The sequence below is a fragment of the Carcharhinus amblyrhynchos genome, chromosome 21 (genome assembly GCF_965287045.1).
Source record: "Carcharhinus amblyrhynchos chromosome 21, sCarAmb.v2.hapA, whole genome shotgun sequence".
NCBI classification, from domain to species: Eukaryota; Metazoa; Chordata; class Chondrichthyes; order Carcharhiniformes; family Carcharhinidae; genus Carcharhinus; species Carcharhinus amblyrhynchos.
In genome coordinates, this window is record NC_137344.1 from 33,427,640 (window position 1) to 33,454,044 (window position 26,405).

General features: G+C 43.1%; 1 protein-coding gene across 1 annotated transcript in view; it reads left to right on the top strand.

Annotated features, from left to right (window-relative positions):
• Positions 1-26,405, top strand: part of LOC145356346 (Na(+)/H(+) exchange regulatory cofactor NHE-RF1-like) — a 92,399-nt gene that overhangs the window by 39,813 nt on the left and 26,181 nt on the right. Inside the window, exon 2 of the mRNA XM_080208983.1 lies at positions 24,971-25,150. Within this exon, the coding sequence (XP_080065109.1) occupies positions 24,971-25,150 (180 nt within the window). The remainder of the gene's footprint in view (positions 1-24,970; positions 25,151-26,405) is intronic.

Genomic DNA, 26,405 nt, shown 5'->3' on the forward strand with positions numbered 1-26,405 from the left:
CCAACACATTTATTTGCCAGCACAAGCTTTTGGAGCACTGCCCCCTCAGGTGGGTGCTCACCTGATGAAGGGACAGTGTTCCAAAAGCTTGTGCTGCCAAATAAATCTGTTGGATTTTAACCTGGTGGTGAGAGACTTACAAAACTGAACTCCAGCAGATTTTGCTTTATCCCCAAGATGAACAGAATCTAGGCAACAGCCTGTGCTATCTACCACCAAGCTGGGCCTCATCAAACCTGCCAACTGCTGGAACCCTAGTACTCGTGCCTCCAGACTAACTTGCTCCCTTTGCCTCCTCCCATCGTGGAAGTCTCACTCTGGAAAGACACAGCACTCTACAATCCGACAGCCTCCCTCGGAAGGACATTCCAGTTGGCTTCTGATTCTGGACTCATGTAAAACCCCAACGTAGTTTATTATGGTCATGCCCTGAACCCTCTTTTCCTTTATCTCCCATTTATTGTGTAGGCGCTGAAGGAGTGGACATTGTGAAACCCCTTGTGTGCAAAAAAAATCAATATATGTTCTTAATTTTACCTTGGGTTTGCTGTGCAAATTAAGAGGATTCAGACACTTCAAATTTAAGACGTTAAGGAAATTAGGCCTCCATTTATAAAGGGGCAAATCAGAATAACCCTAACCTTTGTATTTATGGGCAGGTAGAGTGTGGAAAGCAGGGCAGTTTAAATTGACACCCCATCCCCACCCTAACCCATGACATCAATGTTTTGTTTGCATTTTACCTTCATGAAGGCTTGTTTTGTTTCAGGTATTAAACGTCAACATCAGTTTGGGTTACAAGAATGGTTAGATGTAAAGTAAATTGTGTACATAATCCAATGTTCAACCAGCAGTAAGGATACTCCAATAGCAAGTGATTAAAGAACTAACTTCACAAATATCATTTTTAATTGGAGACTTCATTACTCAACCACTTGGGTCACGCCCTAGGCCACACATGCCCTCCACAGTCCCCCATCTGCTTTCTATTTATACTGAGTCAGCTAGTCGACTGACCATTACTGCATGTTACCATTGGTTACATTGTAACACTCAAATGTGTTTTGGGCACAGCCCCGAAGTATCAATTTTGTGCCATCTCCCATGTTACTGATGTAATTTATTGCCAATTGGCAGCTTTCTGCTGTTGGTGTAAAAATCTCAGCTGACACCACAGTCCTCTTTTATACTGGAGCCTTGTTGTAAAACAGACTAAGACTTTGATCCCATGTGTGTGGCTGACATTTAAACCTGGATCTTTGAAGTAAAAGGCGCTCAGGATTGTTACCAAGTGCCCTTGTAACCAACTCCTGAAGTGCTACAAGCTGCATCTGAATATTCCTTTTCCCCACAGTCCTGTTGAATCTAGACACCAGCTTGAGCCAATATATGGCTTTAATTAATGGAAACAAAGTGCGGAAGTACTAAGCAGCAAATGGGTTAAGACAAACAGTTAAAATTTCAGGATGGCCTTTCTTTAGAACTCCTGAGACGTGGTTTCATTTAGTGGTCAGTCCACAGCTGGACAAGCTTGAGAGATTTTGCCTTTAATTCTTGATCTTTTTTGAGGAAAAAACAAGATCTCTCCCTGGATGTGGTTTATTTACTATAGTGAAGATTTCCCAGTGTTGCATAGCAGGGAGTTTAAGGGTTTTGACCCAGTGGTGATGAAGGAATGGTGATATTCTGAGTTTTAAATATTGACATGGAGATTTGGTTGCCTAATGGTTGAAAAATTGGATATGATATCTGCTTCAGTCACCATCTCAAATATTGTATAACAGTTTCACAAATCTCTATGCTGAAGTAAATTTCCCCCTGTTCTAAAACTTTGTATATTCGATTAACCAGCAGAAAAGTCTATTTCTGGCCACTCTCTTCCATTCCTTCATCTTAAACACCTAGATCAAATTGCCCGTGAATTCCTTTGCTGTAACATGCAGCTTTGGCACACAATTTTCAAACACTTTTTTCATGTCTAGTCATCGCGTTTGGAATGTTGCAACTGAGCTGAGATTTCCTTCTGGCCCATTTATCAGTCATGGCTCCAGCCAGTCTGCCCTTTTCTCATTGGTCAGTTCCTGTGCCAGGTTGACCCAACCCCTTTTGATTTGGGGGTGGGGGGAGGGCCTTGTAGTCTGTCTGTCTGGTGATGCAGCACACTGGACAAACTGAACCAAACAGCTCCTTAGTAACAAGATGTCCTGCTGGTTCTTGTGCAGAACAATGTGTACTCACTTTCAGAGCAGCATAGGAAGTTTGGAACTGAAAATTGAGACCACCTGGGTTGATTAACTGGCTAACATGTCACTTTATCATTTGAGCGGGCAAGGACAAATTTGCAACCTGTGTAACGCATTCCCTGAGACCAATCTGGTGGCAGTGGTTGGTACCACTGCTTCACAGCCCCAGGCACCTAGGTTCAATCCCTGGCTTGGGTGTTTGTATGCCCCATGTCTGGGTACTCCAATTTCCTCCCACTGTCCAAAAGATGTGTTAGTTAGGCACATTGGCCGTGCTGAATTCTCCCTCAGTGTACCCGAACAGGCATGGAGTGTAGTAATTTTCACAACTTCGTTGCAGTATTAATAAATCCATTTGTGGCAATAATAAACTATAAACTTTAAATTGTTAACATTTGATGAGGTACTTGGATACTGGTCATTAACCCTTTCACACTATTTCCAGCAGCTTTAAAAAAAATCAACTTGGATAAAAATCCAACTTGTCACAACCAATTTTAACAATCTGATGAATGCAAATGTTGAGCATCTTTGTTCGGTTTGATTTTAAAACCATTGGGTGGGAATAAGATAAGTGTTAAAGTTGTTGGTGTTCAGAGTGGCATTGGTTTACAGTCCCAGCTCAGTTGTAAAGGGACCACTCACCTGACGAAGGAGCAGTGCTCTGAAAGCTTGTGATTCCAAATAAACCTGTTGGACTTTAATCTGGTGTTGAGGTGGCTTACTGTAAAAGAACCTTGTGACCAAGTCATGCAACCTGCAAGGTCCATGTTTTAACCTGATTTTTCATGGAGGTGGCAGCTAGATCCTATGTGGGTGAACTCTGGGGACCAGATCTACCTTGTATGAGGCCAACACTCCAGGTCAAGTTGTTCTTGTCGATACCAGGGGTATCTCCTTGGCTGAGCTGGAGAAGCCCATGGGCCCTATATCCCAACAATTGTGGCTGAATAGTTGGTGTTAGTTTGAAAATGTGGAAATAGTGCCAGGAGACAAAAGGCTTGGGTTAAACTGCTCTCCCTGTCACTAACCAGTTACTGAATTGTAGCAGTGATTTTGGCAAAAGCCAGTGGCCCATAGAAATTGAAGATCTTTATGCTTTGTGAACCCAGTTGCCAACTTTTAATTTCTGACCAATTCGTTTGTTCCTGTACTTGATAATGAGCATTGAGTGCACTCACAATTACTACTTTGTCAGTTATTGATTCAGCACTGATTGGATCAGACTGGGTGTGGAGTGTACTGCAATGATTCACAGGCTGCTCTCTCCAGTCACATTGTGTGCCTTTTTCGGGTGAGCATAGTACGAGCTGGGACCTGCTAGCTGATGGGACATGTGAGAATGACTACCCTTGACATCAAGCCAGCATTTGACTGTGTTGCATCAAGGATTACTGCCAAAATGAAGTCAATAGTAATCAGGGGAAAACTCTCTGCTGGTTGGAATCATACCTAGTGTAAAGGAAGATGGTTGTGGGAGGGCAATCGTCACAGCCCCAAGACATCACTGCAGAATTCCTTAGGACTAACCATTAACTGCTTCACCAAAGACCTTCCCTCCTTTTATAAGGTTAAAAGTAGGAATACTTGCTGATAGTGCAATTCTCAGCACCATTTATGATGCCTTACACTGCAGTAGTCTGCACTCGCATGACAAGACCTGCACAATATTCAGTCTTGGACTGACAATTGGCAAGCAACATTGCCACAAAGTGCTAGGCAATGACCATTTCCAACAACAGAGAAACAAACCATCTCCCTTTTGACATTTCTTGGCATTACCATTGCTGAATTCCCCACTGTCAATACCTTGGGGCTTATCATTGGTCCACTTCAGTTTCTGGTCAATCTTGAATACTGTGGCTACAAATGTAGGCCATAGACTTGGAATTCTGGAGCAAATGACTCCCCTCCTGAGTCCCCAAGGTCTGTTCACTATCTACAATGCAAATGTCAGCAATGTGATGGAATCCTCTCCACTTGCCTGGATAAATACAGCTCCAACAACATTCAAGAAGCTCAGCACCACCCAGGGCAAAGCAGCCACTTAATTTGCATCCCATCCACCACCTTAAACATCAATTCCCTCCACCACTGCATAGTGGTGGCTGCGTGTACCATCTACAAGATGCACTACAACTAACCAAACCTCCTTTGACATCACCTTCAAAACTTGTGACCTTTTTATTGCCTAGAAGGACAACGGGAGCAGTTATATGGGATCATTACCTGCAAGGTCCCCTCCAAATCACTCATCATCCTGAGCTGGAAATGCATCATATTCTTTCACTGTCACTGAATCAAAATCTCAGAACTCCCTCCCTAACAACAGAGTGTACGTACACCACATGGACTGCAGTGATTTTAAGAAGGCAACTCGCCACCTAAAGTTGGGGGTAGGCATTGAATGTTGGCCTAGCCAGTGACACATACATTTTCTTCTAAAAGTAGAGAACAAATTTTGCTAAAAGAAGGTAGTTAAATTAAGAGGAGATATTGTCAGAATTTGGTATCAGTGGGTGCTATTCTGATTGGTGGTTGGTAACTAGTGGAGTGCCACAGGGATTGGTGCTGGGGCCTCAGCTATTTACCATTTTTTTTATAGATGATCTGGAGGAGGGAGCTAAGTGTAGGGTGAGGAAATTTGCTGATGAGACAAAGATGTGGAAAAGCAAATTGTGTGGAGGGTATGGAAAGTCTGCAGAGGGGATCTAGATGGGCTGAGCGAGCAGGCAAGAACCTGGCAGATGGAGTATAATGTTAGCAAGTGTGAGGTTATCCACTTTGGCAGGAATAATAGTAGGAGGGATTACTATTTTAAAAGGCAAAAAGCTGCAGCATGCTACGGTGCAGAGGGACCTGGGGCTCCTTGTGCATGAGTTGCAAAAACCCAGTCTGCAGGTGCAGCAGGTGATCAAGGAGGCAAATGGAATGCTGGCCTTTTATAGCAAGGGGGATAGAATATAAAAGCAGGGAGGTCTTGCTGCAACGGTACAGGGCATTGGTGAGGCCGCAGCTGGAGTACTGTGTGCAGTTTTGGTCGCTGCACTTGCGCAAGGATATTTTTGGCCTTGGAGGGAGTGCAGAGGAGGTTCACTAGGCTGATACTGGAGATGAGGGGATTGGACTATGAAGAGAGACTAAATAGACTGGGTCTGTACTCGTTGGAGTTTAGAAGGATGAGGGGGGATCTTATAGAAACGTATAAGATGGTGATGAAAGGGATGGCTAGGGTAGAGGTAGAGATTCTTCCCGTTCAAAGAACAGCAGGACTAAAGGGCACAGCCTCAAGATAAGGGGGAGCAGTTTAGAACGGAGTTGAGGAGGAACTTCACTCAAAGGGTGGTGAATCTCTGGAATTCTCTGCCCGTTGAAATGGTGGAGGCGATCTCGTTAAATATATTTAAGACACAGGTAGATAGGTTTTTGACAGACAAGGGAATTAAGGGTTATGGGGAGAAAGCGGGAAAGTGGAACTAAGCCACTTTAGATCAGTCATGATCTTACTGAATGGCGGGGCAGGCTCGAAGGGCTAGATGGCCTACTCCTGCTCCTACTTATGTTCTTATGAATTACACTTGATCTTTTGAGATTTCTCCTTTTGATCCTAGTGTAAATCAGTGACCTGGATTGCAGTGTCTCTGATCCACAGTTGAAAAGGGGGATTTGTGAATACTGTTTTATGGCTAGTTCAGTCTCCATATCCATAACCACAAAGTACTGCTTCTATTGGCTGTCAATATACCCGCTGCACGTACTCCCTGGTCAAGAAAGTTGAGTCAGGCCTAGACTGAGACTGTTACTGTATTGGAATACTACAAGACAGCAAGAGCCAGAAGTCACAGGAAAGTGCTGAGAGCTGGGGTCAAACCAGATTGCTGAATCCATTTGTGGTGACGTATAGAAGGTATCAGGCCCTGGAGATGGTGCAGAGGACAGCAACATGTATTATCTTTGGTTGATTATCTTGATGGATCCATCAGATTAGGGCAGATGTAGAGGTATGAGGCCCTTAGCCAGTTAACACAATTATGGAGCATCAGCTTTGGGTGTTCGTGAGGGACTAAACAAAGTTTTCTGAAGAATTCGGTAAATGTTTGAGGTTGGAGCAGGTGCACAGGGTTGTCAGGAATGAAGCTTGAGGGCTTTGTATTGGCCACCTTTTAAATCATAAATGCTAATAGCACAAAGGGAAATAACTGGAGGATTCAGGTAGTATAGCTGTTGCGTCCTTATCTTGTGAACATTTTGGCAGGAAATCAGCACCCACTTCTTCCTTGCTGAATGTTGAAGTCTGTACCTGGGCACTTGGTCTGAGTTCCTGTCAATAGTGGGGCTAATCTGAACTTGGCCCAACAGGAGGTTTATAGGTCACATTCTTTGCTTTGTGTTTCCAGCCATGAAATTGGTGAGAGTCTGAGGGGCAATTGGTGAGGGTCTCTAGGGGCGGTTACCACGGGGGAGGGTTTACAGGGAGATGTCCAACAAGATCTCAGCCAAGACCTGAGCTTTATCAGTTGAAATGAACTTTGTGCATCATGTAGCTGTTCAGATTGTTGCCTTCAATTTAAAGGCTTGGTTTTGTTGCGCCTGCCGCACAGTCTGTTTCCACCTTTTATACAGTGGGCAAAGAACTGCAAGTTGACTTCTTGTTATACAGTAATATTTATTCTTATAACTAATCATCCACACAGTCATGTTATTTACAGAATACTGTAATTCAAGTCAACACTAGACCTTGTCAGTCACTCAAGTACCCAGGCAGATATTGGTCTCTAGTTGTTGTAGTATGGACCTTCGGTCTGGTCTGATTCTCTAGCTCTAGTCTGTCTTCTGTCATTGGTATGGTTGCTCTCCTTGTAGTGGTACTTGGTGGTGGTCACCATTGTTCCTGCCTCCTCTTCATCCTTTTGTAGTTGTCATTGAGAGAGAGTTCGTTCTGTTGTGCAGCACCTTTTTTGTCCCTCATTGGTTTTGTGCCTTTTTGGGCAGTCTCTTGATAGTTGCCAATCAATTGATCAGGGCTTGATCACCCTGATAGGGTCCAATCAGATATTGCCACACTGATTTTTTTTTTTCTGGGTGTGTGCCCAATGGCCATGCCTGTAGGTGTTGGAGACACGAAGGTCATGTACCTCCCTCCCCAAATAAAGGGTTAAGGCTCCCCTTTGTCTGATAAACAAACAAGTCTGTGACCAGAGAGTCCATTGTCCTTGAGATGGCCTACATCCTGTGTATTCTGTAGTCTGGAGCTGCAGCCTGTTTCGGTCATCTAAGGCTGCAGCCTGTCTGTTTTCTGCCAATAATCCCAGTGTGCTTTGTAAGTCACCATTTTAGATGGCCCATTTGGCCAGTCTCCTTGGCCCAATGATGTGACCAGCTGAGTTCATTCTGAAGGTCCTTTTTTTTGATGTTTTAGGTAAGTGTTTTGAGGTTGGGTTGAATATTGGGGTTTGCTGCATTTTGGACCATAGCATCTCCTGAGCTGAAGCCAGGATGTTGCTGATCCATATTACAAACCTAATCTGCTCCCAGAAAATTAACAGACACTAATTCCAAGTACAAGTTGCTAACTATATAATTGAATGAGGTGTGTGGTGTTATGTAGCATGTTGGGGGATTAATAAGAATATCTTTTCTGGGACTGATTTTAACCCATGTGTCACTTCATCTCACCAGCAGTACTTCTATCCTGTGACTATTGTCCTCTATTCCTTATCATCTTCCCCCTTGTCCAGAATTTTACGGTTAAATTGTTAACCTCCATTCAAAAATTAAGCATATTATTGGTTCATAATTGAACCAAGAAATGCTGAGTTTTTATTGTGCTGCTTTAGGCTCATGTTTTGCTGGGCCTGCTCACATACAATAACATGTTAAAGATTTGTTTGGAATCCATTAGATTCCAATTTACGTGTTGTTTTTCTAGGACATTTTGAGCCACTGCCTTTGGCCTTCAATGTAAAACTTTTTGAGCTGGAATCCATACCAAAACCCACTGAGATGAGTTTAAACAATGGGTATGAGGTCAATACATCGATTTAAAAATCCAAATGCATGCAGTCAGACAGTGGCAATGTATTGACTCTCCGTGGATAATGGGCACAGCCTTTAAAATTAGAGCCAGTCCACTCGGGTAATGTTAAATAGGAAACAAGTCACACAAAGGGCTGATGAAATTTGGAATCTCTCTTCCCCACCGCCCCCCCCCCCCCCGCCCTTGTCTCTCTCTCTCTCCCACCCCCTCTCTCTCTCCTCCCCCCTCCCCCCCCCCCTCTCTCTCTCTCTCTCTCTCTCTCTCTCTCTCTCTCTCTCTCTCTCTTTCCCCCCCCCACCCCTCTCTGAACTATGGATTTTGGGCATCAGTTGAAAATATCCTGCTTGAGATTGATGGATGCTCCTTAAGCAACTGGAGAGGGGGGTGGTGTTTGACACAGACAGAAAAATGCTGGAAAAATCAGTGCAGGTCTGACAGCAGTTGTGGAGAGAGTAGAGCCAACATTTTGAGTCTAGATGACCCCTTCGTCAGGGAGTTGAGGGATATGGAACTAATTGAGATTAGAGTAGTCATGGTCTAGTTGAATGACAGGACAGGTGCTGGGGACTGAATGGCCTCCAATTATTCCTTTAGCTCCTAGATGGAGGTTTGTTAACTGGAATCTTGATATCAACCTTCCTCTGTCCACTCAGGAGATATGGATTCCTATTCTGGAAAGACTCTACATGTATCAGTCACCTTCTGCTATTGTATAAAGATGCATGGGCCTGGATCTAGAAATGTTTTCCAAGCTGATAGGCTACAGTAAATGTGATATTAACAACATGTGCTGCACTGTTGGAAGTGGGAAACATCACTCAGGCTAGTTATAGCACATAAAATCCCGCAGTACAGAAGAAGGCCATTTGGCCCATTGAGTCTACACTGACCACAATCCCACTCAGGCCCTTTCCCCATAACCCCATGCACTTACCCTAGCTAGTTCTCTGACACTAAGGGGCAATTTAGCATGACAAATCCACCTAACCTGCACATCAGACTGAGGAAACCCATGCAGACATGGGGAGAATGTGCAAATTCCACTCAGACAGTGACCCAAGCCAGGAATTGAACCTGGGTCCCTGGCACTGAAGCAGCAGTGCTCACCACTGTGCCAGCCCAGGTGAGTTCTCATCCCCTGGATAACATTTTCATGAGTTCTGACTAGAAACCAAAGCTGTGACTTCCTCTTTCGTACACTGACCTTAACAGCTGAGCTGACAGTCTTGGTCAAGCCCACTTTCTCATTTGACTTAATGAGAGAGGGGCTATCTTGGTGGGAATTGCAGCTTGTTCGGCAGACTAAAGACTAAGCGTTTAATGAGTGGCTGTTTATGGCTTTGATGTGATTCCAAGTTTTTAGCCGGAATGTGAAGTAGGACAGTTTCCCTTGTTCCAGTTCTCATTGCCAAAGGGAGTAAAGCTTGGGAAGTCTTTGTGTGTGACTGTTACTAACTCGGCATTAATGCAGCAATGATCAATATTTTCTGATTGATCCTTCATGTTGGCAGGTCATGGTGAAATGAGAATTTGAATCCATCTTTCTAATCCATCAATGGATTTGCATTCCAGATCAGAATGGAATCAACTCCGTTAACCTCAGAGCGCAAACTAACTTGGTCGGCCATAGGGCAGGATAAGGATTGCACTAATTGATGCATGTTGGTGGGGTGAGAGAACAAACACTACTTTCCTGTTGTATCTCCAACAGCACAAAGACCTTCACTACAACAGAATGTGGTCACTAATTTGTATGGAAGTTAGCCAGTGAATAGGAAGTTTCCAAGAATGATGGTGAGATAACTGACTGGTTAATCAATCTAGTTGAAGGAAGAATGTTGGCTGTGGTACCAGGATGCCCTCACTAATCTTCAATCTGGGTAGGCAGACAAACTCTTGGTTTATTGACACATTCAGACAGTGCAGCAGCCCTTCAATCTTCACATGAAGAAGCAACCTAGATCATAAGCTCATGTCCTGGCTTGGGGCCTGAACCAGCTGAGTCAGCGTAACACCTTGTTTGGTGTCCTGGAAGTTGCACTTTTGCATTGCAAGAGAGGCTGGGATTGGAGCAATTTGAAATACCCAGTCTTTAACATGTCCTTTTGAGCCTTGGTATAATGAGGCCATGGCTGAGAACCTATAGATCAATGGAGAAAACCAATCCCTGCCTGACTTTATGGGGGAGTTTGATTAAATATTTGGAAAAGCATTGGGATTGATATGGGGCCATTGGGATAGAATCCTGTGGTGGGAGCAGTTGAAGATTGCTCTGATATGGAAAGGATTCTGACAACAGCAAGATGGGGAAGAGCCAGAAGTGAGGCAGCAAAATAATCAATCTTCTATTGAAGATCATTAATTAGTGAGATGCTTTATTGGGGGCCGGAGTAGTTTAAGCGTCACAGGATTTTGTTTACTCTAAATGATTAAAAAGAACAAAATGAATCCAGTGTTGAGAGTAACAGTCACATTACAGATTGTCCTGTGAATCTGCAGTTCATGAAACCGATGTGAAATCTTGAATTCAGTCCAGTTTTATGAGAATCTAAGCATCTAGGATGTGATACAAACTCATGATGCTCATTAACTAACGGAGCAGCAAAAGAAAGGATGGATTGTCTCACTGCTTTGATTCCAAAGGCTGTGCTTGGAGGGGGAGGGGGGGCGGGGAGGAAATAATCTGACTGAATCATGGCCTTGAATGAAGTATTTATAAACTGAGATGTTTCTTTTGTCTTTGGGCTGAATTATTGGTACTTGGGGAGGATTTAAAATTAGATCCTCCTTGGCCTTTTGAAGTTATGTAAAATGTTATCTAAACCTTTTCAGTAAATACCTAGTTATTTTTTTAAGAGCAAAACACTGCAAATGATGGCAATCTGAAACAAAAACACATTAATTCTTTCTCCCTTCAATTGCTGCCAAACCTGCTCAATGGTTCAGGTCCATATGGTTTTCAGTACACACAATATAACTATCTTGTCAGAAATGAATTATAATCTCCCACTTAACCAAATCAGTCTAACCCCACTCACCACCTTCCTTCTTGCCACACTAGCCTAATCCCGCTCACCCCTTATCCTTAATCTTGCACCCCTTATCCTTGAATATCTCACTCAAGTCTAATCCTCTTTTCTACTTCTCACCTCCCCTCCAGTCTTCAATATACCACCCAGTCTAATCTCATGCCACCTCACTTCCAACCCTTAAATATCTCATCCAGTCTAATCCCACTCCCCACCATTGTCAAATTGGAAAAATTCAGTTTGTGGAACTGCAATATCCTGAACTTGCTGGATGAAGTTTTGATGCTTTTTGTCAGCATTCATCACAATAATGCAATTTGTATTAAAAAGAAATTTTGTAGTTTTGCTCACCAGAGTACAGGCAATGCCTGACATCTTGATGGTGAAAATGACTGTCTCATCTCATTTATTGATCTTTTATTCATTGCATCTAATTTTATTAGACAGTTGAAGCACACTAGTTTAATGTATCAATGAAGAAAGTGGATGAAGGTGATTGTGGTTAATAAACATTTGAAGAGTATGTATTAAGTAGTGGATAATTGACTTTAGCAAAATTGAAGCTAATGGGGTTAAAGGGACAGTGGTTGTGTGAAAACAGTGGTGGTGAGTGGTTATTTTGTTTCCTGCTGGAGGGCAGGATATAGTGGTCTCCTGGGGTTGGTAGAAGAACCAACAGATTCATGACCTGCAATCTGATGTATAGGGCATAATTTCAAAATTTATGGAATACAAAACTTGGGAATGTTAGTAAGCAGGATAATAATAGACTTCACCGATACATAGACAAACTGATTGTGTAGACACATGGTAGATGACACTTAACAGAAGTGTTTCCTTTTTGGTAAGAAAACTATCATAAATCATAGAAGCAACAGTGCAGAAGAGGCCCACAGTAGAAACACCTGACCTCCCACTGAATCCCATCTGCCAGTATTTGAGCTAGAGCCCTGAAGGAAGGATAGAACATAAAACGCACAAACAGGCCTTTTGGCCCACAAGTTGCCCCAATGATATCTATACCTACTAGGCTTGCCTATAATCCTCAATTCTATTAAGTTCCATCTACTCTTCTAGAAGCCTCTTGAAAGACCACCACAGATGGCAGCTGATTTCACTCACCCACCACCATCTGAGTGAAAAACTTACCCCAATATCTCTTCTGTACCTACTCCCCAGCACCTTTTTTAAACCTGTGTCCTCTCGTAGCAACCATTCCAGCCCTTGAAAAAGCCTCTGAGAATCCACCCGATCTATACCTCTCAACGTCTTATACACTTCTATCCTCATAGGCATGCCACCCAATCCAGGCAACATCCTTGTAAATCTCCTCTGCACCCTTTTCAATAGCTTCCACATCCTTCCTGTAACGAGGCGACCAGAACTGAGCAGTCTTCCGAGAGGCCTGACTAGGGTCTTGTAAAGCTGCAGCATTATCTTCTGATTCCTAAACTCAATCCCTTGATTGATGGCCAGTACATCATATGCCTCCTTAACCACATCGTCTACCTGCAAGGCCAATTTTGAGTCCAATGGTCCTTCTGATCCTCTACACTGCTAAGAGAGTCTTACCCTTGATATTATACTCCTTCATCCCATTGGACCTGCCAAAATGGACCACTACACACTTATCTGGGTTGAAGTCCATCTGCCGCTTCTCTGCCCAGTCTTGCATCCTACCTATGTCACGCTGCAACCTGACATCCCTCCAAACTATCTACAACACCACCAATGTAGGTTCATTACAACTTTGTGCACCACAGTTCCTGTAACCTATCAAAACTCCCTGTCTCATCAGGATGTTGTTGTGCAGAACTCTAGACAAACATTCCTTGAAAATCTGCCACCTTTGGTACTTTTTTCTGAGAACACCACCACCTTCCAATTTACTCATCTAATTTCCTTCCTGATGGCTTCATATTTTCCCCCTACTCCAGATAAACACTTTCCTAACTTGCCTGATTCTATCTCTTTCCAATGCTAGCGTAAAGGAGATAGTTACAATGACTATCCCCAAGATGTTCTCCCACTGGGAGAGGTTATGATGTGTCAAGTGCTCATCAGATACTACTTTGAAGGATGTGAGGCAACCTGCCACATCACCACCCACCCAGGCTGTGCATTCCAGACTGTCACCAACCTCTAGGTGAAAACATTTTTTCCTCACGTTTGCTGCCACCAACCCCCCCTCCCCCCCCACCCACCCAACCTCCTGCTCTTACCTAAAACCTGTCCCCATATGACAGATGCTTCAACTAAGGAGAACAGCTGCTTCTTATCTACTCTGTCCATGCCCCTCCATAATCTTGTACACCTTGATCAGGTCACCCCCTCAGTCTTCTCTGCTCTAATGAAAACAACCCAACCTCTCAACTTAGATGTTCCATCCCAGGCAGCATCCTGGTGAATCTCCTTTGCATCCCTACGAGTACAATCACATCCTTCCTACAATGTGGCAACCGGAACTGCATACAGTACTCCAGCTATGGCCTCACCAAAATTCAATACAACTCCAATATGACTTATCTGCTTTTGGCATTTGACACAGGCTTAAAAAAAAAAGTAAGGAGGATTAGTCATGATAAGATAGCTGATTTAGGTATAATAAATAACTACAGGAGTCAGCTGTGGAAGAACAATGCTTTATTATAAAAAATGAAGTAAAGCAAAACCACAAGCTAGTGATGAACACAAACAAGGTCCCAACTGGGACAATGCAACATGGACCCACTGAGGCCTGCTTTATATGGGGCTTGGAACACGAGCTCTACCTGATGGAATACAAGCTCCCTAAGGATTGATTTAAAAAAAAAAATCACCTGACTGACCTCCCTCCAGCACTTGTAGAATACGTCAAAGCTCCCTCAGTGCTGGACGGAGGTCAGTGTTTTTTTTCCCCATGCAAATCCTGAGGGTTATCACATTGCATTCTAGAAGAGCTAGATAGTACAGCCCTTAAACTCTCTGGAGTTGAGAAGAATGAGGGGAGATCGAATTGAGGGATAAAAGGTGTGGATAAAGTAGATGTGGAGCAGATGCTTCCTCTTGTGGGGCATTCTAGAACAAGAGGTCATAGTCTTAAGATAAGGAGTGGCAAATTCTAAACAGAATTAGGAAGAATTGTGAATCTGTGGAATCCACTACCCCACTACAGTACTGGATGCTGGAACAGTGAGTAATTTTGAGGAGTTAGTTTCTTAATTGGTAATAGGTTGAAGGGTTACAGGGAGAAGGCAGGAAAATGGGGATGAGATCATATCAGCTATGATTGGAGAGTGGACTTGATGGCTGGCCTAATTCTGCTCTGAAATCTTATGAACTTATGACCAGTTATTTTACCCTGTCCACAACTAACCTAATGTCTTGATAAAGCCAAGCGTCCTATGTCCCTTTTTTCACCATCCTACTAAAATGCCCTTCAGCCTTCAGAGATCTGTGGACAAACACACCATGGTCTCTTTGTTCCACAGACCTTCCTATTGTCCTACCATTCATTGAGTACTTCCTGGTCAAATTACTCCTTCCAAATCAATCACCTCACACTTTTTCAGAGTTCTGTTCCATCTGCCCACTTGACCATTCTGTCTACATCTTGTAGCCCAAAACACTTAGCTTCACTGTTACTCACCTGGCCAATCTTTGTCATCTGCAAACTTATTACTCTTACTCCTCCTCAATTAGGGTGAATCAATGCAAAATAAAAGGCAGAATTTTTTAAAGGGGCTGCAGATGCAGGCTGTATGTAATGTACATTTGAAGATGACAATACAAGTTGATTTTTATTCACTTACAGGATGTGGCTAGGCCAGCATTTATTGCTCATCCTTACTAGCCCCTGAGAAAGTGGGGATGAGTTGCATTCTTGAACCGCTGCAGTCCATGTGTGTAGGTACACCCACGGTGCTGTTAGGGAGGGATTCCAAGATTTTGACTCAGCAACAATAAAGGAACGATATGTTCCCAAGTTAGCGTGGTGAGTGATTAAGAAGGGATCTTGCAGAGAATGCTGTTCAAAAAAAGCTTTACCTTACTGATATAAGAATAGAGTACAAAAGAGAGGAAGTGATACTAAATCTTTATAAATTACTACTAATTCAACCTCCACGCAGGTTTTATGTTTAATTCGGGAATCATACATAAGGATGTCAAGACTAGAGAGATGGTGTGGAGGAGATTTGCCAGGAATGAAGGGCCTTAGTTACCTGGAGAAGCTGGGATTGTTCCCCTTCAGTGCTGTGAGGGCTGCCTTCTCAACCTTGCCCCTTGCCTGAGATGTGGTGATCTTCAGGTTAAGTCACTACTTATCAGCTCTCCCCTCAAGAGTAGTCTATTGTCCTCGGTCAACTTCACTGTTGACCTTACAGTGAGGGCTGGAAGGAGATTCAGTACAAGTATAATTTGGGATTCTGCCCAAATAAATGGGGAAGCAGTAGCATAGTGGTATTGTCACTGGATTAGTAATCCATAGACCCAGAGCAAGATTTGGAGACCTAGATTAAAATGCCACCAAGGCAGATTTAAAAAAAAAACTGGAATTAAATGTCTAATGACCATGAAACCATTGTCAACCCATCTGGTTCACAAATGTCCTTTAGGGAAGGAAATCTGTTGCACTTATCTGGTCTGGCCAGAGTCACAATGTGGTTGACTCTCACTACTCTGAAATAGAGAGCAGTTGGGACTAGGCAATAAATGCTGGGCCCAGCCAATGGCCCCCACATCCTGTAAATGGATTAAAAAAAAAAGAGAGGAGGGTTTGAACTGGAGGAAATAAATTTGGGATAATTAGTAACAGTGGAGAGATGTTACAGTGAGTTGTGAAGGTGCTGCCAGGAAAGGCAGTGGGAGTAGATTTAATAAGAACTTTCCAAAGGGAATTGGAAGCATACTTGAAAAGAATTGCAGGGACTAGAAGGACTTGTCTGGATAGTTCTTTCAAAGTGCAATCAGAGGAATGATGGGCTGAATGGCACTTTTGTGAGTACATGGTTTGTTTGGAATATACACATCACACAATCACTGTTGTCAAGGACAGTGGTATTTTCTGAATCGGCCGCTATACTGTGCAGCCAGTGTGAACACTGAACTACAGGCTCATTCTGCTACAGGTAACACCATCAAACCTGATCACCCTGTGTCTCAATCTCTGGTGCAATTTTGTTTTAGATATCTGCAATTAGTCCTGCATTGTCAGCATTCCTTAGATTGTTTATTAACTTTCCATTGATATGAACCCAATTTCTGGGCCATCCACGTGATTTGGTGATTAGTAAGGCATTAAAATTAGTGTCAGTGCTGCATAGGTTGACAGAGTGCTGATCCTGACTGCATCATCACCCAACCATTCTTGCTGTAGAAAGTGCTCTTGTGGGGCAGTAGGATGAGACCCAATTCCACTGTGCTACCTACCATGGTGGAATAATGTGCCTGCATTAAGGGTACATTGGAGAGGTCAGAATGGAGTGGGGCAGAGCAGATATGTGAGATTGGTCCACACTGTTTCTACAGCACCTGGTTCCTGCCAATTGTCCTTGACCAAACAAACATACTCTGGTTTCAGGCTGTAGCTGTCCTGCGGACTGTATAAAGGTTTGCCCCTTCAAAAATTTATTTGTTTCTTAATCACAAAGCACCTCTGGTTGCATGGTCTCAACAATAAAGGCAGTGAGGGAGGAGTGAGCAGCCAAACCCAGGTTTGGTTACATTACCACCCCATTACAAGTGATGTCTGTCACAGATCACATGGCTTTTAGAGCAGGGGGAGTTCTGTGGCTTATCCTTCACCCAGCACCACTAAAAACAGATTACCTGGTCATTATTACTGTGGGATCTTGCTATGCAAATTGTTACGTCACATCAGTGACCACATTTCAGTGCTTGATTGGCTGGCTGTGAAGTGCACTGCAGCCCATAAGACACAAGAGCAGAATTAGACCACTTGACCCATGTCTGCTCCACCATTCAATTGTGGCTGTTTTTTTAATTCTTCTGCCTTTTCCCCAATAACCCCTGACCCCCTTATTAATCAAGAACACATCTATCTCTGTCTTAAAAACACTCAATGATCTGGCCTCCACAGCCCTCTGCAGCAAAGAGTTCCACAGAATCACCACTCTCTGGCTGAAGAAATTCCTCCTTGTCTGTTTTCAAGGACCATCCCCTTAGTCTGAGGTTGTGCCCTCTGGTTCAAGTTTTTCGTACTAGTGGAAACATCCTCTCCATGTCTACCCTATCCAGGCCTATGTTCTGTAAGTTTTTCAATAAGATCCCCCTCATCCTTCTAAACTCCAACAGATACAAACCCAGAGTCTTCAACTGTTCCTCATAGAACAAGCCCTTCATTCCAGGGATCATTCTTGTGAACCTCCTCTGGACCCTTTCCAAGGCCAGCACATCTTTCATTAGATATGGGCCCAAAACTGCTCAAGACTCCAGATGGGATCTGACCAGAGCCATTTACAGCCTCAGAAGTACATCCCTGCCCTCGTATTGTATCCCTCGACATGAATGCTAACGTTGCATTTGTCTTCCTAACTGCCAGCTGAACCTGAACGTTAACCTTAAGAGAATCTTGAACAATGACTCCCAAGTCCTTTTTCTGTTTTTAGATTTCCTAAGCATTTTCCCAATTAGAAAATAGTTAATGCCTCCATTCCTCCTTCCAAAGTGCATAACCTCATACTTTTCCACATTGTATTCCATCTGCTACTTTTTTGCCAACTTTTGTAACCTGTCCAAGTCTTTCTGCAGCCATCCTGCTTCCTCATGCTACCTGTCCTTCAGTGGTCAGTGCTGCTACCTCAGTGCCAGGGCCCCAGGTTTGATTCTCAGCTTGTCACTGTGTGGAGTCTGCACACTTTGCTCATCTGTGTGGGTTTTCTCCAGTGCTCTGGTTTCCTCCCACACCCTGAAAGACATGCTGGTTAGGTGCATTGGCCATGCTAAATTCTCCCATGTACCTGCCCAGGTGCCAGAGTGTAGCAACTAGGGTATTTTCACAGCAACTTCATTGCAGTGTTAATGTAAGTCTATTTGTGAAACTTGTAAATAAACTTTAAATGTCTGTTGCGTAAAAGTGCTGTACAATTGTAAGTTTGTTTCCAGAGTGTATAGTCCAGTGCATATAGACCAGCCAAGGTCATTTTACTTTTGGCTGAAGGCACCAGGTGGTGAAGTGTTTAGCCATGCTGGTACAAGTGAGGTTAATAGAAATGTATGGCTACATTTATCAGTTGGCACTGGAACATCCTGTAAGGATAAAACCAGCACAATTCTGCTCTGCTTCCAACAGCCATGACTTTCAATCTAGTGAATTTCACCCTGGCCCCTTGTGCATTTCCTGTTGCTCCATCCATGGTGGCTGAGGATCTGGAATTTCTTCTCTTTCTCTACCTGACTCTTCTACAAGGCACTCCTTAAAGCCTACCACTTTGACCAAGCTTTTGGTCATCTAACCTTAAAGCTCATTGTCTGTGTCATACTGTCTTCCATATCATTCTTGTGAAGCATCTTGGGACACTTCGTAACATTAAAAAGCTGCTTTAGAAATGAGTTGTTGAAATTTAGTTGTAGGCAACATGAGTGTTAACTTGTTAATTTTTTTTTGCAAGGCTGTAGCCACCAATGTGGGTATGAGTTGAGTCCATTTATCCTCCAGGCTAGATAAAGGCCAGTCAAACAATGACGAGGAAAGGCACTGAGCAGAGCTCAGTCCAGCCAAGAGCAACACCCCACTTCCACTACTCAAACCCAATACATTTCCTGCTCCGTTGTATGTGAGCAGATTCCTCTTGCAGCTTCTCTGAGACAATTGGCAGCATCTTCCTGTGTGAATTCCAGAAATCCCTAACCTAGTCACACCACTTAAAATCATTTACCTTTCAGCATATTAACCAGTTACTCAAATATTAACCTTTGCCGCTTCTGCCAATCCAGCAGAAATGGAGTAACTGCTTGCTTTTTCTGTGTAGTGTTTAAGAATTGAACACTGAGCAAGAAATGCACTGTCCTGTTAGACTTTGCCAGTACTCATGTCTGCAGATGGACCTCCTGGCCACCACTGTGATCAATATGAGCAAGAAAAATCACTGGGGTATTAAAATATATTGTTACAAAAATATTGGAAGTGTGATGGGTGGGGAGTCTGCTTAGACAAGGTGCTTGGAGTCGAGAGATCGTGGTTAACATATTGCTAGATATTTCATTACAAGAGGTGTGGCAACCTAAAGTTCCAGCTCAGGTTTTTGAGAGCTAGACTAGGGTTCTGCAACCTTAAAACGAGGAAGCATTTTTTAAAAATTTAGTCAAAAACATAATTACAGCCACAGTGCTGTTACTCAAATACCAATAATCACAAAACTTAGATGGAGACACCATTTTTGATTTAGTATGCAACACCTTTGTACAGGTGCTCATATAAAAGAGGCCATTCAGCCCATTTTTCTGTTTCAGTTCTCTGTAACAGTGCCACTCTACCCTTTCTTTATAGCCCTGAAAATTTGTTCACTTCAGACAATGATCCATTTCTCCTTGAGAACCTTGATTGGTGGAGACAGATTCACAGGCTGAGGAAGAACATTCTGGATCCTAAACACTTCTGACCATAAAGAAGCTTTTCCTCCTGTTTCCGTTGCTTCTTTGTCCTTAAATCTGTCTTATTCTCAATCCATCTACCAGTGGGAACAGTTTCTCCCCATCTAGTCTGTCCAGAGCCCACATCATTTTAATACTTAAGTCAAACTTATTCTTGACCACCTCCAAGGAGAATGGCCCCAAGTTCTCCAATCTATCTAGTAATCTAATCCCCATTTTTCACTGATTAATATCAACATTTTTCAAGATTTTTTACAAAGGTGTTAATTGTACCTGTGGGAAAGTATCAATGTTCATTTAAAGTTTTTTGGAAAAAAATAAAATGAGCCATTTAATTACAATTAGCATCTGCAATCAGCAAGTGGGAAATATGTGAGCCATTAATGTGATAGCATGTGGTGTTTTGTTTGGCAACATAACTAGTGACTTTTGATTCAAGCAAGGTATTGAGAGAATTTTGTATCTCCTTGTGCTTGAACTTTTTACAAGTTCTAGTTTTATCTGTAATAATATTCATTGCCAAGGAAACTTTTGGAAGAAGGGCAGGGGCATTGTCCTGGGCTAATCTTTATTCCTCCTCCCTGGCCACCCCCCCCATCACTGAAACAAATGGTCTGGTCATTATTGTTTTGTTTGTGGGCTCTTGCTATCTTTTTTAAATTAAATCTTGCTGCCTTTTTAAAATTAGAAACATTTTAGAACATTTTGTATTTTCAAAAACTGCCAATGAAGAGAAAATGGAGATAATTGAGCAAGATTGGAAGCTACACGAGTTATCAATGAATTAATTGTGGTTCTGGAGCCACAGTTTGCTGATTCCTGGGCTAAGCTCTTGATAAAACCTTTAACTCTGGCTCAACAGTCACATTCCATGCTATTGACACCATAAATTTGATTCCATGTTTGTATCAGGTTGTAAATAGTTGTGGATGTTTCATCACTAGACCACTATCTGTGATAACGTGGCTGGATTGGGACACACCCCAAGCCATTGCTGTGTAAGGTTAATTGCCATTATTTTGAGTTATGATCTGGAATGTACTGGCTGGAAGATTGGTGAAAGCAGATTCAGTGCAACTTTTACAAGGGAACTGGAGCTATACTTGAAAAAGCAAAATCTACAGGCGTCAGAGAGCAGGACAGTGAGATTTACTGGCCAACTCTTTGAAAGAGTTAGTACAAACAGGTGGACTGGCTGCCTTTTATGCTATAAGATTCTGATGTTGTGAACTGGGTCAGTTTCCCTGGTGTGGCTGAGCAGGGCTTTTTCCTCAAGTAAATAATCTGAGATTCTGCTTCAGACTTAGCCCCTTTTAGCAGACTGGTTGTTAATTGGGACCAGCAGAAGCACATGTTTTTGAAGTGTGTAGTTTGTGCCAGAATGTCACTGTGACCATTGTACCTCCAGAGCTGCTAAGCCTGACTGCCCTTTGGAATGTTTTGTCCTAATCCTGACTAAACTAAAGCCAAGATTCTCCCTTTTGTAAAAAGCCAGGTGTGTGCTTTAGCTTAAAGTTCGTTGGCCAAAAAAGGCCTACAACCTGGATTATGTCCTAACTCTAGTGCCTGTACTTGATATTTGTTGCTGGGCATATCTCTGTGGTCTGCAGAAATATCACCAACACTTGCTTGCTGAGGTACCCTTGAACTGGCCCCATGTTTAACATGCAGAGAATTTTTGGATCTTTGATTTAACAATTCGGTCTGTGTCAACAGCACTGAAAATGGGAACAGCACATACGCACCGCCTCATGTCTGCTCCAAGGAGAACTACCTCTCTTGCTTTTTTGGGGCTCAGCATTACCTTGTACAATTCCTGCTAGTTCCAATTATGTTAGGAGCCTTGCATCGAATTCAGTCACTTCAAGTTATTGGTACGATTGCTCATCTTCTGTATTCTCGTATTTTGATGTCTCAAACCAGCAAGGCTGGAATCATCATTTCAAATTTGACCTGATACCAATCATAGTTTAAAGTTTATTTATTAGTGTCACAAGTAGGTTTACATTGCAGTGAAGTTACTGTGAAAATCTGCTAGTCACCACACTTTGGCACCTCTCTGGGCGCACTTGAGAATTTAGCATGGGCATTGCACCTAACCAGCACACCTTTCTGACTGGGAGGAAACTGGAGGAAACCCATGCAGACACAGGGAGAATGTGTGCAGAGTTTGCACTGTCACATAAGAACATAAGAAATAGGAGCAGGAGTAGGCCATCTAGCCCTTCGAGCCTGCCCCGCCATTCAATAAGATCATGGCTGATCTGTCGCAGCTCAGTTCCACCTTCCTGCCCTCTCCCTATAACCCTTAATCCCCTCTCTTATCAAAAACCCATCAACCCGCGTCTTAAAAATATTTAGCGAGGCAGCCTCCACCACTTCAACGGGCAGAGAATTCCAGAGATTCACCACCCTTTGAGTGAAGAAGTTCCTCCTCAACTCTGTTCTAAACCGCCCCCCCTTTATCTTGAGGCTGTGCCCCCTAGTCCTACTGTCTTTTTTGAGTGGGAAGAGTCTCTCCACCTCTATCCTATCCATCCCATTCATCATCTTATACATCTCAATGAGATCTCCCCTCATTCTTCTAAACTCTAATGAGTACAGGTCCCTGGCACTGAGGCAGCAGTGCTACCCTCTGTGCTGCTGTGCCATTGGGTTATGGGGTTTGTGTACATTTGGAGGATTTTGTGCTGGTGAATGTCCATGGTGACTAGACCAATCAGCAGCTTTAATGAGCTATGCTATCAGTTATGATCCCTGTGGGGGAAATCAGGGACCTCCAAATGAAGAAAGTACCAACAAAATTTTACATATTGTAGTTTTTAAAGTTTAACATGAATCAGAACCAACACGCACAACATGAATTGACAGGCAAATGATGCTCCAAATTTCACTTTAAATGGTTGATGATAACAAAGCTATGTCATACACAGCCACAAACACCCACATCACTCCCCATTGGCATGTGGCACTACAGTTCCATTATACAGAGTTCTTTCTTCACGCACAGTAGGTCAGGAAATCCTATTTGCCATCAGCTTTGTTTCACAGATATGATTGTAAACATGAAGGTAATAGACTCACAGGACCTTTTGCCCTGTTTGTCTGTTCCAGTTCTAGTCCCTCAAGTCATAACAGTCCTGGTGCTTTTCAACTGACCAACCAATAACATCCTGGTCCAGTTTAGCTGCTAATGGGGAAAACACCTTGATCTTCATCTCTGACGTACTCACTCTCATTGCTTTCCAGATTTTAGATCTTTTTAACCAGCTCTCACAGTGCCTACAAGAGCTTCTGTCTTTCCTGCCAAAGAGGGAAAGAAGTGATTTGCTTGTCCTCAGAAGAACTCTTGTTCTTCCTTGTGTCCCTATCTGTGTGTATTGACCACCTTCCTCCATCTGCTCCTCTGCTTACATGCCTTTGTTTCAGATAAACACAACTTCATTCTTAACTTTGTTATTGCTTCTAGGTCAAGGGTCACCAGGTCACATGGACCAGTATTTCTTATCCATGAAAATTGCAATTAATAAAACTCGAGTCTTTTTTAAAAATTCTTCACCTACAGATTTCAGTCATTTCAAATAAATTACACACTTACTGTACTTCTTCCAGGTGAAAGGTTGTCACATAGTTATTGGATAGTCACTGAGCCCAAGTTGAACTCTTGGAGTATAGGAAAAACGTTCTCTTATGGGTACATCAAAACCAGAACTCTTCCCTGTTTTATTGTAGTCCTGGCACATGCAGTAATGTGTTTCCACTAAGTAGATTAAATCCCCTGATTGTGTGAAATCATTAGGACTGGATTCTGGAGAAGGACACAAGTAGCTTTTGCGGAGTTCCCATGTGGCCAAGCGCTCTTCTCTCGATGGAGCCAATCTGATCCTTTGGCAGCCGCAGCCTCTCCCTCTGAAATTAAGGAGCCTAATCATCTAAAATTGCTTCCTGCACGCGTGTCAACTGGGAGCAGAGGGTATATTATTTTCCTCCAGGGAATTTTGTTAAAGCTATAAAACATCTTTTTTAAAAAGTTCACTGAGTGAGGTGGAGTTAGGAGGAATGAGTGATATGGTTTGAATGTTAATGATGGTCAAACAAACAGAATGCTGCTGGCTTGTCACCGCTTTTCTGCATTTGCTGCTTAGCTTTGATAAGAGTTCAGCCACTCAGCTGATCATTTGCCATGGCCAGTTTTTTGTGTAGGCTAAGAACCCACTCTTCCCAATGGGGTATGTGGGTGATGGGTTTGCTGGGAAAGTGAGGTGGAGGGTGGTGGTCAGTTGGTGGCTCAGTTGGAAGCTCAGGTTGACCCTCTTCCCTTTTTGAGGCGCTGAATCTGGTGTAACTTGCCACTCTGCTAACAGTGATTGGGAACGTGCCTACCCAAAAGGGCAGTGGGAGTGGATTTAATAAAAACTTTCAAAGGGGATTGGATAAGTACTTGGAAGGAAACATTTGAAAGTCTATTTGATTTATTGTCACATGTATTAGTATACAGTGCAAAGTATTGTTTCTTGTGTGCTATACAGAAGCTTCTGTTAATGGAGGACAGGGTGCTACAGTCATAGCTAGGGTGTAGAGAAAAGTCAACTTAGTGCTAGTAAGTCCATTCAAAAGTCTGATGGCATCAAGAAGAAGCTGATCTTGAATCAGTTGGTACGTGGCCGCAAGATTTGTATCTTTTTCCCAATGGGAAAAACGTGGAAGAGTACGTCCAGGGTGTGTGGGATTCTTGATTGTGATGGCTGCTTTTCCGAGGCAGCCGTCACAAGTCAATGGATGGGAAACTGGTTGTTTTTGCCTGGGTTTGTTCATGACCCCATGTAGCTGCTTGCAGTCTTGGACAGAGTAGGAGCCATACCAAGCTCTGATGCACCATAGAAAGCATTCTTTCTGGTTGTATCTGTAAAAGTTGTTGGGAGTCATAATGAACATGCCAAATTTCCTTTTCCTCAAGACTTTAACTATAGTATTGGCATGGAGAAACCAGGATTTTTCAGTTTTGTTGCTGGTTTGCCCTCCGTTTCTGGTACACAGACTGTAATGAAATTTTGTTCTTGTGATTTCAGGAAGGTTCTGATGCCCCCAAGGAGCTGCGCCCTCGTCTCTGTCACATGAAGAAAGGCTCCAATGGTTACGGCTTCAACCTGCACAGTGAGAAGTCTAAGATTGGTCAGTATATCCGAGCCGTGGACCCAGATTCTCCTGCAGAACGTTCTGGACTGTTACCTCAGGACCGCATCATTGAGGTACCTCTGCTCAAAATTTGAAAGCTCAGCTAGTTTGAATCTTGAGTCCTGGATCATTCAACTCCAATAATTTCAAAGGCACATTGATGACACATCTCCCAGTAATCTGATTTTACAGTGTGGTCTCTTTCACTTTGTCTCACTCGGTCATCCTTACTCTCTTTCTTCCCGTCCATAGTGTGTGTCACTCTGTCTCTCTGTCCGTCTGTATGTCCTGGGGTGGAATGCTTGGTGGGGGCAGTCAATAGGAAGCCTTACACCAGATCTTGAATCAGTCCTGATCTTTTTCCAGTAGGGGTTAGTAAATCATGATCAGGAGTAGAACCCTTCCAGCGCAGTTGGACTTTCTGAAATGAGCTCACCAATTAGTTCCAGTCTCTCCACAGCCTTCTCCTTCAAACTTGGGCTGAATTTTACCTGATAACTGCCAGACCAGGTCAGGGCACCTCTACAGACAGCAGTATGTTGACTGATATATTGGATTGAGGTGGAGTGGTTAGTGTGATTGTACATAGGGCTCTTTTTTTTTCCTGAACTCACAGTCCAGTGATGTTCTGCAGTCAGTACAGCTGAAATCTGCTCTTCACTCTGCAGCTCCTTTTGAAGCAGAAAACAGAGAACCTTTGACTAGTGTCCCTTTACCCAACCTGTATCCCATTGGTTGGGAGTCTGCTACACCTCGTATCTTTGTCAGCAGCACTGACAAACAAATGTTGGACTAAGGGAAATGTCTCAAATTTGCCACCCACCCTCACACAAACACAATGCAATATCCCCTCTCTTCCTCCTTTCCCAACTGTCAATTATCAAATAATGGGAGTGTCAAAAGGGTATCCAGTTTTCTGACCATGTATTCCACTTTCTCAGTGGGCTTGGTCTCCTTCTCCGTTAATCAAAGACTGCTCCTTATGTCTCAGCCAGTATTCCACCCTCAGCCCTGATCGCTGTATTCCTGTGGCTAGACTACAGTACTGACCTCCTATCATGGCCTGTTGTCAGTTCAGCCACTGCCCAGTGCAGGGTTTGCTGTGCCATACAAGTCAATGATCAGGAATATTAGAAATGGTCACTCTTTCTTTATAAATTGGAACTGGAAAAGAACCAGGTGATCATCAATCTCTCATTGATAATCCAACAATGTTCCTTTTAATCCAACTCTCAAATTTCCCATCCTATGCCAAGAGATTTCTTTCAGCTTCACCTTTGATTCCATTTTACTCAATCTTTTGTGTGAAAGCTTACAAAATGCCTTTCG